The 13,509-nt window shown below is 45.7% G+C and overlaps 1 protein-coding gene across 2 annotated transcripts in view; it reads right to left on the bottom strand.

Annotated features, from left to right (window-relative positions):
- The window catches only part of LOC126426928 (uncharacterized), a 167,414-nt gene extending 162,161 nt beyond the window's left edge, over positions 1-5,253 (bottom strand). For both annotated transcript variants that reach the window (XM_050089035.1, XM_050089036.1), the window contains exon 1: positions 5,073-5,253. In XM_050089035.1, the coding sequence (XP_049944992.1) occupies positions 5,073-5,150 (78 nt within the window). In that variant the 5' untranslated portion in view covers positions 5,151-5,253. The remainder of the gene's footprint in view (positions 1-5,072) is intronic.
- Between the last annotated feature and the right edge of the window lie 8,256 nt (positions 5,254-13,509).

Genomic DNA, 13,509 nt, shown 5'->3' with positions numbered 1-13,509 from the left:
GTCTGGTACCGGTCACACTTCCGATTGCAGCAATTAAGGGTTACCTGTTTTTGACCGGCCTGCACGGATGAACAAGTGATTCCATGACGTGTATGATACCCCAATCATTTTTTTGTAAGTGCAAAACACAGAACCACGCGGCTGCTACGGTCACAGGTTCAAATCCTGCCTCGGACATCGATGTGTGTGATGTCCTCAGGTTAGTTAAGTTTACGTAGTTCTAAGTCTAGGGGACTGATAACCTCAGATGTTAAGTCCCACAGTGCTTAGCGCCAGTTTTGCAGACCACAGGGAGGTTTGCACGCAAAACTATTTTTCCGGGGAGGTGCCCAAATTGGAAAGCTAATTTTACCTACGGTGACTTTTTACGTTATAATATAAATACAGTCTCGATTAAACCTTTCAATGGATCGGTCAGGTCGACAAGAATCGACTTTCTGTTTTCATTCGCATTAAATGGTCCATGAACGTGTTAATAGCACAAACTAGATGAATATTTATTTAATTTACAGCAGTGTTTAGTACTCTCTTCGCTGTGCCTTTTTATACAATTTTTCCGGGGCTGGTTAGTGCGCGTTACCACTTAAATGAGTCGGCACCTTTGACGTTTACTATTAATTTATCTAGCCTTATCCCTTATTAAGGTCTTACCTTCCCTAGTAAGATTGTCATTTAATTATTTGATGTAGCCTATCTAGACAGGACAGCAAAAACACGAAATAAGATCATGGGGGGGGGGGGGGGGTAGTCTTGTTTATTTGTTTGTTATATCGAAATGATGGACACGAATTCTGTCCAGTGTTATGCTTAGGAATAATGAGTGATCAAACGCCGATCGCTGTGACTTAGAATTTCAGATATATTTACTTGAAAACGACTTTTTTGTCGCCTTTCGAAGAGAGGCATCTTTACAACTCGTTAAATAAATTTGTCTTCTTGAAGTTTTCCCGGCGTATCGATTGGTCCATCATATTTCGAGCTTGCAGCCGGATCACGTTATCTTGGCACGATATTTCGGTTAACAAACATGCAGCCATCTTCAGGTGAGTACGAGACTGAAGATTACTGTTTTTTGTTTCCTTTATTGTAATTTTAATCACCTCATACAAGGCGGGCTGGCAGCAGCTTAATACGCTGCTCTTCAGCCTTATGGGGTACAATAATATGATATAGGGGACACAGACAATACAAGAAAATGGCGGGCAAAGAAGGTAGATACAAAAAACAATAAACAAGAAGCCGTTCACGTTGGACGATAAAAACACGGACACTTGTTGACACGGCGCACAAAACACGGAGAACGGCGACGGCACATGTGAACAGTTGAGTTGTAACTGCACGAAACACAAAACGAAGCACACACACTAGACACTGATGGCGATGATCTCCGCCGCGCGAATGTTCACTATGGGTGTGCGAGTCCGGGGACCTGCCAAGAGAGGAGGAGGAGGAAGGGGAGTGGGAGAGGGGAGAGCAGAGATGCCACGGGCAGGGGAGAAAGGGGGGAGGGAGGATGGGGGAGGGGAAGCCCGGGGGAAGAGGGGTGGAGGGAGGGGACGGGGGAAAAGGAAAGAGAAGGGAAGGGAAGGCAAGAGAAGGGAGGGAGGGAGGGTGCCTAAAGGAAAGGACACCGGTAGTGGGGGGTGGGGCAGGGTCAAAGTTGATAGGAGGGGTAGATGGAGGGGAGGAGGACATCATCAGGGAGGGGGAGCTGGCGGAAGCCACCTTGGGAGAGGGTAAGGAGGGTTGAGAGATGGAGACCGGGTGGGACATGGGAATACAGGCGTGGCAGCGGGCGGCGGTGGGTGAGGATCGGGGAGACAAGCGGGTGAGGAGGGTCGAGTTTATGGGAGGTGTACAGGATCCGTATCCTTTCAAGGAAAAGGAGGAGGTGGGGGAAGGGGATGAGACCCTACAGGATCCGTGTGGGGGAGGGGAGACGGATGCGATAGGCGAGGTGGAGAGCATGGCGTTCAAGGATTTGGAGGGATTTATAAAAGGGAGGGGGGGCGGAGATCCAAGCCGGATGGGCATAACAAAGGATAGGGCGGATGAGGGATTTATAGGTGTGGAGGATGGTGGAGGGGTCCAGACCCCACGTACGGCCGGAGAGGAGCTTGAGGAGACTGAGTCGGGAGCGTGCCTTGGCTTGGATTGTCCGGAGGTGGGGAGTCCAGGAGAGGCGACGGTCGAGGGTGACGCCAAGGTACTTAATGGTGGGAGTGAGGGCGATAGGACGGCCATAGATGGTGATGTAGAAATCAAGGAGGCGGAAGGAAGGGGTGGTTTTGCCTACAATGATCGCCTGGGTTTTGGAGGGATTGACCTTGAGCAACCACTGGTTGCACCAAGCGGTGAACCGGTCAAGATGGGATTGGAGAAGGTGTTGGGAGCGCTGTAGGGTGGGGGCAAGGGCAAGGAAGGCGGTGTCATCGGCAAACTGGAGAAGGTGGACGGGGGCTGACGGCGGCGGCATGTCCGCCGTGTACAAAAGGTACAGAAGGGGGTAGAGGACGGAGCCTTGGGGCCCACCGGCAGAGGGGAAAAAGGTGTTGGAATCTGAGTTATGGACGGTGACATAGGAAGGACGGCGGGAGAGAAAGGAGCCGATCAGACAGACGGAGTTAATGGGAAGGGCGAAGGTTTGGAGCTTGAAGAGGAGACCGGAATGCCATACGCGGTCATAGGCACGTTCGAGGTCCTGAGAGAGGAAGATTGCGGAGCGACGGGAATTAAGCTGTTCGGAAAGGAGATGAGTGAGGTGAAGGAGAAGGTCGTCGGAAGAGAAGGACGGCCGAAAGCCACACTGGGTGACAGGAAGGAGGCGGTGCTGGCGGAGATGCTGGTGGATGCGGTGGGTGAGGATAGATTCCAGGACCTTGCTGAAGACCGAGGTAAGGCTAATGGGGCGGTAGGAGGAGACCTCGGACGGTGGTTTGCCGGGTTTAAGGAACATGAGGATACGGGAGGTTTTCCACAGGTCGGGGTAGTAACCGGTGGACTGGACTACATTGTAGAGCCTGGCCAGGGTGGAGAGGAAAGAGACAGGAGCTTCATGAAGGTGACGGTAGGTGACACGATCGTGACCAGGAGCGGTGTTGCGTTTTGTGCGGAGTGTAGCAATGAGATCCTGTGTAGTGATAGGGGCATTGAGTTCCGTGTGTGCAATGTTGTCCAAGCACTGGAAACCAGGAGCGAGGGGAGGGGAAGAGGTGTCAGTTCGATCGCGGATATCCGGGAAGAGGGAGTAATCGAACTGGGGATCATCGGGGATGGAAAATACATAGGAGAGGTAGGAAAGATTACTGGTGCGCGTCGTTCTATATATACCGAAAATTGGCGCGGCGGCGTCTGCGCAGTGTAGAAGGCTAATGCCGCGCCCCCTATTTAATATGGCGCGCTCTGCAGCAGAAGCGGGCCGCGCAATGGTAGTGGTGTACCTACATTTGCGCTATCTGTCGTAAAGCGCCTTCGCGCAGCTGAGGCGCGGTAGTCGAAAGTATAAAATCAATTTTCGTCAGCCGTCGTACTAGATGCAGACCCATGTCTCTGTGAAGCGATTAAAGAAATTACAGGACCCCATGCTTTATCCATCTGAAAGCTGCCGTCTAGATTAATAAGATCCGCCAATCGTATCTCCACGGACTCCTTGATAATGGATTCCCAAAAAGATCTAGTTGTCGCTAAAATTGTTTGTTCCACAATAATCCATGGAGTGTCCCGTCGAAATACAGTGTTCTGCTATGGCTGATTTGTTGGCCTGTAGTAGACGTGTGTGGCGCTCATGCTCCACGCATCTTTCCCGTACTGTGCGAGTAGTTTGGCCAATGTAGGATTTGCCACATTGACAGGGGATCTCATAAATACCCGCCTTCCTCAGACCCATATCGTCCTTCACAGAGCCAAGCAAAGCCGATATTTTCATAGGTGGTCGGAAGATCACTTTAACACAATGCTTCTTTAAAATGCTTCCTATTTTAGAGGAGAGGTTACCCACATACGGAAGAAACGCCCTGGACATGACCACTTCTTTGTCTTCTTCTTCTTGTTTCTCTTTACATTTCTTCTTTGTTACAGCTGTGCGGATTTGGCGTGTAGAATATCCATACGCCCTGAAGACGGATTGCAAATGTTCCAATTCTTTGGGAAGGCTGTCCTTATCAGATACCACGTGTGCCCGGTGCACCAGAGTACGCAGCAAACCCATGGTTTGTGCAGGGTGGTGGCAGCTTGTCGCCTGCAAATACAGATCTGTGTGTGTGGGCTTCCGGTAGACGGAGTGCCCCAAAGATCCATCGGCTCTACGATTGACAAGGACATCCAGAAACGGCAGACATCTATCTCTTTTTCGACCTCCATGGTAAACTGAATATTCTTGTGAATGGAATTCAGATGTTTTAAGAATCCTGCCAGTTTTTCTTCTCCATGGGGCCAAACTACAAATGTGTCATCCACGTAACGCCAGAAGACTTTCGGTTTAAATTCAGTCGACTCGAGTGCCTTCTCCTCAAAGTCCTCCATAAAAAGGTTTGCTACCAGGGGGGACAAAGGACTGCCCATGACAACACCGTCAACTTGTTCAAAATATTCATTATTGAATAAGAAATAAGTCGAGGACAGGCAATGATGAAATAATGCTGTTATGTCGGCTTTGAACCTTCTGCTAATGAGTGCCACTGAAGTCGCTCCAACTCCACAATTCTGACTTATTAGTGAGTTTTGATGTCGTCTCTTTATTTACTAAGGTTGCACTGATGGATTCACTGGCACTCATTAGCAGGAGCCCTGCTCGGTATTAGGCAGGTGTATCAGTTTCTTCGGCTTTTCATTGTACTCAGTTTAAGCCCAAACTTTTTCGGGGGGGGGGGGGGAGCGATGTAGGGGGAGGGTGCATCCCCAAACTCCTCCCACCTGCATGTGGGACCGAACACAGTTGGGAAAAGCTCCAGTAGTGGTAGTCACGTAGAACTGCAATGATGAGCCATAAGAGGGGGAGGTCGTGTGAGATTCCACGGGGAAAAATGCCGTCGTTTGAGCGGCTGACGCAGAGAAGAAGCAGGGCGGGTACTCACGGCGAGGGCGATGTTGGCGCTGGTGATGCCCGCCACCGCCGCCGCCGCCGCCAACATCAGCAGCGCTCCGGGCCCCATGCTTGGAAGCGGCCCGTCTCTCTACCTCTCTACGCCTGCCTCTGCCTCCGCCTCCACCTCCGTTCTGCGCTGTCCCGGTCGCAGTCCTGCGACCCGGCACTGTCTGTCGCCCCCGGCTGTCCTGCTCTTTTGTAATTGCGCCGCCAGATGCTACAAAGCGGTCCCTGTGAACTGTGCGCTTGTCCACCGCCGATACCATCTCTCCCCCACTCCTCGTCCATCATATCTGTGCGACCCTGTCCTTCTGCTCTTCCTGTTTTGCAGCTTGTGTCAGCTGTTGGAGTATAATTCGCCGCTGCCAGGTTAGCGTGGTTTGTTAGCGAAATGGAATTCCTCATTTCATTTCCCAACGACCTTCTCTCATTTTTTTTCTAATTTCGGAAGTTTGAATTGTCTACTACTCTTCCTTGTCAGGTCAGATGAATGCTTTGACTCCACAAGCATTACTATCGACACACAAGCCTGTAAAACTGGTACTGTGGTATCAGACATTTACTTTAGGAAAAATTTTTATTTTTATAATTACGATAACAATTGCATACATTATTATACCGCTATCCCAGAACACTGTACCACTTTCAGGTTCTCTACATAGCGGACTCCAGTGGCAACAAAAATTTCATTTTCAATATTTCGCACAAATATTCGCCGTATATAAAAATTTAAAATTTTGTCATGATCTACTGATTAAGAGGTGACAGAAGTGATGGTATAGCGGCATGCAGATAAACAGATGTCGATAGGATCGCATACACGAGGTACAGCTGCCGCAGCTGTCATTTGTACTCATTCGTGTGAAAAGGATTCCGATGTGATTATAACTGCACGCGGGAAATTAACGGACCCTGACGGCAGATGGTAGTTGCAGCTAGACACATGTGACAACCCACGTACCGAAATCATTAGGGAATTCAATATCCCAACACCCATAGCGTCTAAAGTGTCCCGAGAATACCAAATTTCGGGCACTACCTCTCAGCACGGAGGACGCAGTGGCCGAAGGCCTTCACCTAACGACCGAGAGCAGCCGCGTTTGTGTACAGTTGTCAGTGCTGACAGACAAGCCACAGTGCCTGAAATAACCACAGAAATCAGTGTGTCACGTACGGCGAACGCATCTGTTAGGACGGCGAGGCGAAATTCGGTGTTAATGGGCTGTGGCAGGAGACGGCCGGTCAGACTGCCTTTGCCAACAGCACCACGTCGCCTGCAGCGCCTCTCCTGGGTTCCTGACCAGACCGGCTGAAGCCTAGACGACTGGGAAACCATATCCTGGCCACATGAGTACGGATTTCTATTGGTAAGAGCGGATGGTAAGTCCTGAGTGTGGCGCAGAGCCCATAAAGCCATAGACCGTCAACAAGACACTGTGCTAGCTGGCGGCGGCTCCACAAAGGTGCGGTCTGTGTTTACACAGAGCAGACTGGGCCTTTTAGTCCAGCTGAACCGATCACTGACTTGAAAATTTGCAGCCATTAATGTTCTTTGTGGTCTCCTTGAAGTCTGGGGGTATTTCGCCTATCTCATGCATCTTGCACACCAGATGGAAGAGTTTTGCTTTTGTCATGGCTGGCTTTCCCAGAAGTATCAGTAGCTCTGAGGAAATTCCGTACGGATCATTGTCAAATTCTTCTCGCGGTATCGTATCTTCTATCTGACCTTCATTTACATCTTTCAAGCTAATTTCCCTGCAAAGACTCTCTATACTCCTTCCAAATTTCAGCTTTCTCTTCTTTGCTTATTACTGGTTTTCCATCTGAGCTTTTGATATCAATACCACCCCTCTTCTTTTCTCCAAATATTTCTACAGTTTTCCTGTAGGCGGTGTCTATCTTTCCCCTAGTTATATATGGGTCTATATACTTACATTTGTCCTTTAGCCATCCATGGTTAGCCATTTTGCACTTGCAGTCAGTCTCATTTTTTAGATGTTTGTAGTCCTTTCCACATGCCTCATTTGCTCCATTGTAATATTTTCTCCTTTCGTCAATTAAATTCATTATATCCCGTAATATCTAAGGATTTCTCCTAACCCTTTTCTGTTTATCTATATGATCCTCTGCTGCCTTCACCATCTCTCAGAGCTACCCAATCGTTGTCTACTGTACTCCTTTCCCTTGTTTCAGTCAATCGATGCCTATTGTTCTCACTAAAATTCTCAATAACTTCTAGTTCTTTCAACTTATCAAAGTCCCATCTCCTTAATTTCCTACCTTTTTCAATTTCTTTAGCTTTAATCTGCAGTTTATAACCAGTAAATTAAGAGAAACAACAGATTTACATCATTATACGTTTTTATACAGAGGCGTTGAGAAACAAATTCATGGGCAGACGGGCATAGACATGGTAACAGATTCAGAGTGGAAGGAAAGAATTAGACCCTTCACTTTTCGTAATGAGTGATTAACGATTTTAAGGTCGAAAACAGAGCGAGGTCACCTACCTGTGACTGGAGATTATTGGTCTGAAAAGAGATGAGTATAGGACTCAGATATTGTTTACGAAAAGCTCCTGCTTGTGTGTGCGGAAATAAACGAATCATACTTGATTTATGTATGTGAGGGTTGGAATGTCTGAGTGGGTAATAACAGGATTAAAGGCGTGGTGGGGAGATACGGAGGATATACTGTAAATTCAAATGGTAATGACAGAAGAAGTTTTTTTACATACACTAACTTCATAGTAACTAAAACGTTCTTCCAAAAGAAAACTATTCATAAAAACACTTGGCCCAACACATGAGCTAAATGAGTTATATATTTTAGTAGGTGAGTTGTTTCTTTCCTTAGTGGAACACATTAAAATTTTCACGCAGTGTGATATTTTCAGAGACCATTTTTTGTTATGGCCAAAACAGCATTTCTAATATAGTGAAGGAGACTCGTGGGTTCATCCCCTACATATAAAGAAACATCAATCAATTTTACATTACAGTTTATAAAAGATCCTTCAGCTTCAGATCTCTACCGCCAAAGATTGCATTATTATTTAGTAAATTCACCTACACAAAACGATGGAATCGGGAACATCAAATACTGCATAAATAAGACAGCAGTTGAAGCAGTAAGTAAGCAAACCAAATCTCGAAATGAGAAAAGAATTGTAATTTGGAATGAAAAAATAAAAGAAATAGTTTAAGAGAAACAAAGACTATATGAGTGTTTGCTGCAGTGATCAAGCAAGCGAAAGATATAGACCGATGAGAAGAAAGCAGAATCACTAACAAGAAAGGCCCATCATGGTTGTTACAATTGCAGAAGAGACAGAATGTGATGTTTATGACAGATAGCACTTTGCTTTAACAATGTTAAGAGACTAAAACAGATACCATGTAGAACAAATAAATGTAATATGTCACGAATAATGGATAAAAAATTACAAGAATCTGTAGTATAATCCATGGGCAAGTAATCATTATGAAAATATAACTGATTATGTTAACACTGATTTAATAACCCTAGAAGATACAGAACATTTTACTGAAAAAGAAACTTGTTGGAAAAGTAAAAGAAATAGAGTAGGATTGTACTAGCAGAATATGTTATGAGGTATATGATATGCAAGCTTGAAGAGGAATACAATAAGGCTGGCCTGAAGATTGGTTAGTTGGTTGATTCAGTGGAGGGGACCATACAGAAAAGTCATCAGTCCCATCAGATTAGCGAAGGATGGAGAAGGAAGTCGGCCGTGCCCTTTCACAGGAACCATCCCAGCATTTACCTGAAGTGATTTAGGGACATCTAGGATAACCTAAATCGGGATGGCTGGACACGGGATTGAACCGTCATCCTCCCAAATGCGAGTCCAGTGTGCAAAACACTGCACCATCTCTCGCAGTGCCTGAAGGTGAACATGAAGAAGTGTGAGTAGTTTCCCGTTGGAACGGAAAAGTAAATAATTTGGAGGTAGATGAAAAAGTGATTGGCGGTATGGAAAAGGCAAAATGTGGTATTATTTAATGAACAGAGCGCAAGTAATGATGAAATCACAAGTAGGTTTAATAAAGAAGGAACTGTAAGAAGAGCAATTAACTCTGTTCTCAGAAAGAAAAAGATCAGAAGAGAATGTATAAACCTGCAGTGCAGAATGTAGCAGCCTTGAGGTGGATAGCTTAAGGCGAAGCTCAAGCTGTACTAGGATGTATAGAATAAGAAATGACGCTATCCGACAGATGGTGAAAATGGATGGGGATATCTGTGACGACGTCGAACAGAAACGGCTTATGTTGTTTGGACGTGAGGATAGGATGAACTTAGTGGAACTTGGTAGTTATACCGAATAGCATACCACGGTGGAAATAATCCCAGTGGAAGGAAAGACGTCGCTCACAACGCAAATGGCAAAATGATGTTGAGGAGGCAATGGAAACACGGAATATGAACGTTGAGGAAACTCAAGACAGAAGGGCGAAGATGCGGCGCCAGCCAAAGATAATCCACAAGAAGAAGAAGAAGAAGAAGAAGACAAAAATGCAAAAAATGTCCAGGACTTGATGGGATTAATATAGAACAGATCATACGTGTTTGATTACTGATTTTGTTTTATTTATACATCCGAACAATACCCGCTAACTGAAAGCTAGAATTCCAGAACATAGTTATACAGCAAAAAATGTCTCCAGTGTTAAAAAAGAAAAGGGGGCCTCAGGAAAACTTCGAATTACGAAAGTTTCATATTGTTAAACACTGCCTACAAAATGTATTTAGCTGTATTAAATTACTGCTTAAAGAATATGAGAGATCTGTTGTTTATAGAGCCTTCATAAGTGTAAGGTAATGTAGCAATAATTTATTTACAGTGCAAGAAATAATACAAAGGTGATTTAATTTACCAACTTACCCAGATTTCATAGATTTTGAAAAATCATATGACAGACTGATATGTAGAGTAAGTGGAAAACTATTGCAGAACGTGGATACCCAAATCATTTAATAAACTGCATCAAGTGTCTGCGTAGTGGAACTTACATTGTTCTTGACGCCGCGAATTAAAGAGGGTAAAAGATTTTAATAAAACAAGGTTCAAGACAAGAATTCATTTCGTTGCTTACTCTTTTTAATGTTTATACAGACGATGCCATTCGAAAATGGAAAGAAAGAGCACCGAAAGGTATCCAAATAAACAGGATTTAATGTTGTCGTACTCTACACTGATGAGCTAAAACATTATGACTACCTGCTTAATAGCTTGTTTGTCCGTCTTTGGATCGAGATACATCACTGATTCTGCGTATCAGGAATCAAATAGTTTGTCGGTAGGTTTTTGGAGGTACGGCATTAGATGTCTACGCACAGGCTGCGTAATTCGCGTAAATATGGGGTCGCTGAATTGAGTACGCGGTGATGGTGGCCGACAGCTATCCACATGGGTTCCACAGCTTTTACGTCAGGCCAGTCTGGACGCCGAGACGTCAACGTGAGTTCACTGGAATGCTCATCAAACCACTGCAGGACGGGTCTGACTCCGAGGCATTGACAGTTGTACTGCTGAAAGATGACATCGCCATCAGGGGAGACACCGAGCTTGGAGGGATGCAGGTGGTTAGCAGCTGCCAGCGTGTCTTCCATTGCTACCACAGGTCCCATGCGAGCGCAGGACAACGCCTGCCGCAGCATAACACTGCTGCCACCAGCCTGCGTCTGTGGGGCGCTGCACGTCTCGAGGTGCCGTTCACCTCCCTGGCGGCGTTTGTGGAGGCGGCCGTCGACCTAGTGTAGCAGAAATCTGACCCACCCCAGGAGCCGACACTTTCCCATTGATCGACGGTCGAATAGCGACGGTCTGGTGCCCACTGCAGTCGTAAATGACGACGTCGCTGTCTCGACACGCGCACACGTAGCGGTGGTCTGCTGCAGACCTCCATGTTCCACAGTGGACGATGGACGGTGTGCTCCGAAACACCAGCATTGTGTTGTTTCGGCAGAGGTGCCACTGATCATCACTTGTCCCACTTCACACAGCAGACACGCCTCAGAACCTCACATTCTGTGAAGAGTCGTGCACGTCCTACCATTTAGCGCCTAGTAGCAGTTTGACTGTCGTTCCGCCTCTTTCTGTACGTGCTCACGGCAGTAGCACGTGAACATTCGACCAGCTTCGCCATTTTCAAGGTACTCGTAATCTGTTATGTTAATGGATTTCCCCACTCGAAGCCCGCATCTTCGCTAGGGTGATCCCCCGTCCGAATCTGCTCCACTTACGTACTTTTGTTACCACCTCAGGTGCCCACAACGCCACCTGGCTGGATGGAACGTCACGGTGGTCGGTGGCCATAATTTTTTGCGTTATCAGTGCACGTGCTGTCGACAGGCCAATAATGTTAAATTCAGAAGGCAAAGTGCGAGAAGCAAATTGGGTTGTTTTGAAAATCAGCCTTATGCAAACACAATTAGCTTATTTTCGTATTTAACCAGACATGTTTCGACACATATGTGTCATCTTCTGTGGGTCAAATTTTTTATTTCTGTAAAGTACAATATGAAATTTATGATAATTTAACTGTTGTAAGCCTAAGAATTGCGGTATGTTCAATTTGCTTTGTTTTGTTCACACGCTCGCCTTAAAAGTACATCGGTAAATCAACTGTGTTGTTATACACCGGTTTCGTGATCTTTTACATCATTTTTGGACAGCATGTAATCTGCAATCTAGGCACGAAGGAAATTTAATGCCTATTTACCAAGAACAATTTCGTGGGTAGAGGTAATGTGCGTTTCTGTACTTACATATTTTCGTCCTGTTGCGTGTCTGGTTGGTGTCTCGATCAGCAGCTACTCAGTGCGCTGTTTTTCACACAATTTTCGTTCACTAATTCACTAATGCACTTACAGAAAAATGGGTGGAATGTGTTCTGAGCAGAAATTTCTGATTCCATTCTTAGTGACAGGTGTTATGTTATTGCCGCTGCTCACTTTCAAGAGGAGCTTCTAACCTTAATAAAGTGCGTACAAGAAGCAATCTATGTTTTAAACTTAGTTTTAATGGATATATATATATATATATATATATATATATATATATATATATAACAAAAATCCCGCTGAATGGTAAATACCAAGAAAATCTTAGGAAGTTCAGCAGTTTAGTTTTCTAGGGATCTATACCTGCAACGAAGATAAGGATGTATGCAGCAAACTTCAGAGGTATCAGGTTGTAAGTGGCACTGTAAGCGGAAAATTGGAAACCACGCGTGGAAGCTCGAAAATGAAATTCTATAATGGGACAGGTGCATCTCTTCCACGGTATGGCAGCGGATCCTGGGTTCTGCAGAGAAAAGATTCTAACCACGTTCAAGTGGCCGAAGTGAATTTCTTACGAACAGTCAAAGAATGCATTAAGTTGGCCATGGTTCCTAAATATTTTACAATAAAAAAAAAGCACTGCGTCTTCAGGCCACGAGTGGCCTACCAGGACCATCCGACCGCAGTGTCATCCTCAGAGGAGGATGCAGATAGGAGGGGCATGGGGTCAGCAGACCGCTCTCCCAGTCGTTACGATGGTATTCTTGACCGAAGCAGCTACTATTCGGTCGAGGAGCTCCTCAGTTGGCATCACGAGGCTGAGTGCACCCCGAAAAATGGCAACAGCGCATGGCGCGTGGATGGTCACCCATCCAAATGCCGTCCACGGCCAACAGCGCTTAACTCCGGTGATCTCACGGCAACCGGTGTATCCACAGCGGTGAGGCCGTTGCCCAAATATTTTATAGTAAACAGCAAAACATAAAAGTACGCTAAAAACTGGAAGGAATAACTGAACGAATGAGAGAAACAAGGGATGAAAATGTGGCCTTACAGTGCAAAGCCAGAGGAAAGGCGGACGTAGGAAGGCCAGTTAAAAGATGGAAAAGAGGACGGAACAGGTCGGCAGGTCCACTGTGTGAAAGGAGGAATAAGAAGAAGAAATGTGGCTGTAGTGGTAGATGTAACAGGAAATTCTTATATTTGTAACTGTAGTTTTCTGTGGTAACAGTACTGATAGTAGCGTATATAGAGTCACCAGTCAAATTAGTGAATGTAAGTTGAAAAGCGAAAACCTGTTGCTCTAATACTGTCACAATCGAGGAAGACCCGACTGAGAATGTGGAGGTTAGGCGCTTCGATCCGAACAAATCAAACTTTTTTTTAAAAAAGCAAATTAATTAAAACAAATTACAAATGAAAATGAAGGTCCTTTACGTATAAGTAGTGGTATGTTTCAAGAGTAACATTGCTCGACGTTAGCCCTTCAGCCGCAGTGACAGCCTCCAATCTTGTCCTGAAGCGATCGCACGCAATCTTGGAACAGCGACATAAGAGCGAATGCTGCTTGGATACCGGTGCGAAAAGGTGTGACATTCGGGTGCCTCGTCTTACTGGCA

Source organism: Schistocerca serialis, chromosome 11 (assembly GCF_023864345.2).
Source record: "Schistocerca serialis cubense isolate TAMUIC-IGC-003099 chromosome 11, iqSchSeri2.2, whole genome shotgun sequence".
Classification (NCBI taxonomy): Eukaryota; Metazoa; Arthropoda; class Insecta; order Orthoptera; family Acrididae; genus Schistocerca; species Schistocerca serialis.
This window is presented reverse-complemented; position numbering and strand designations above follow the sequence as displayed.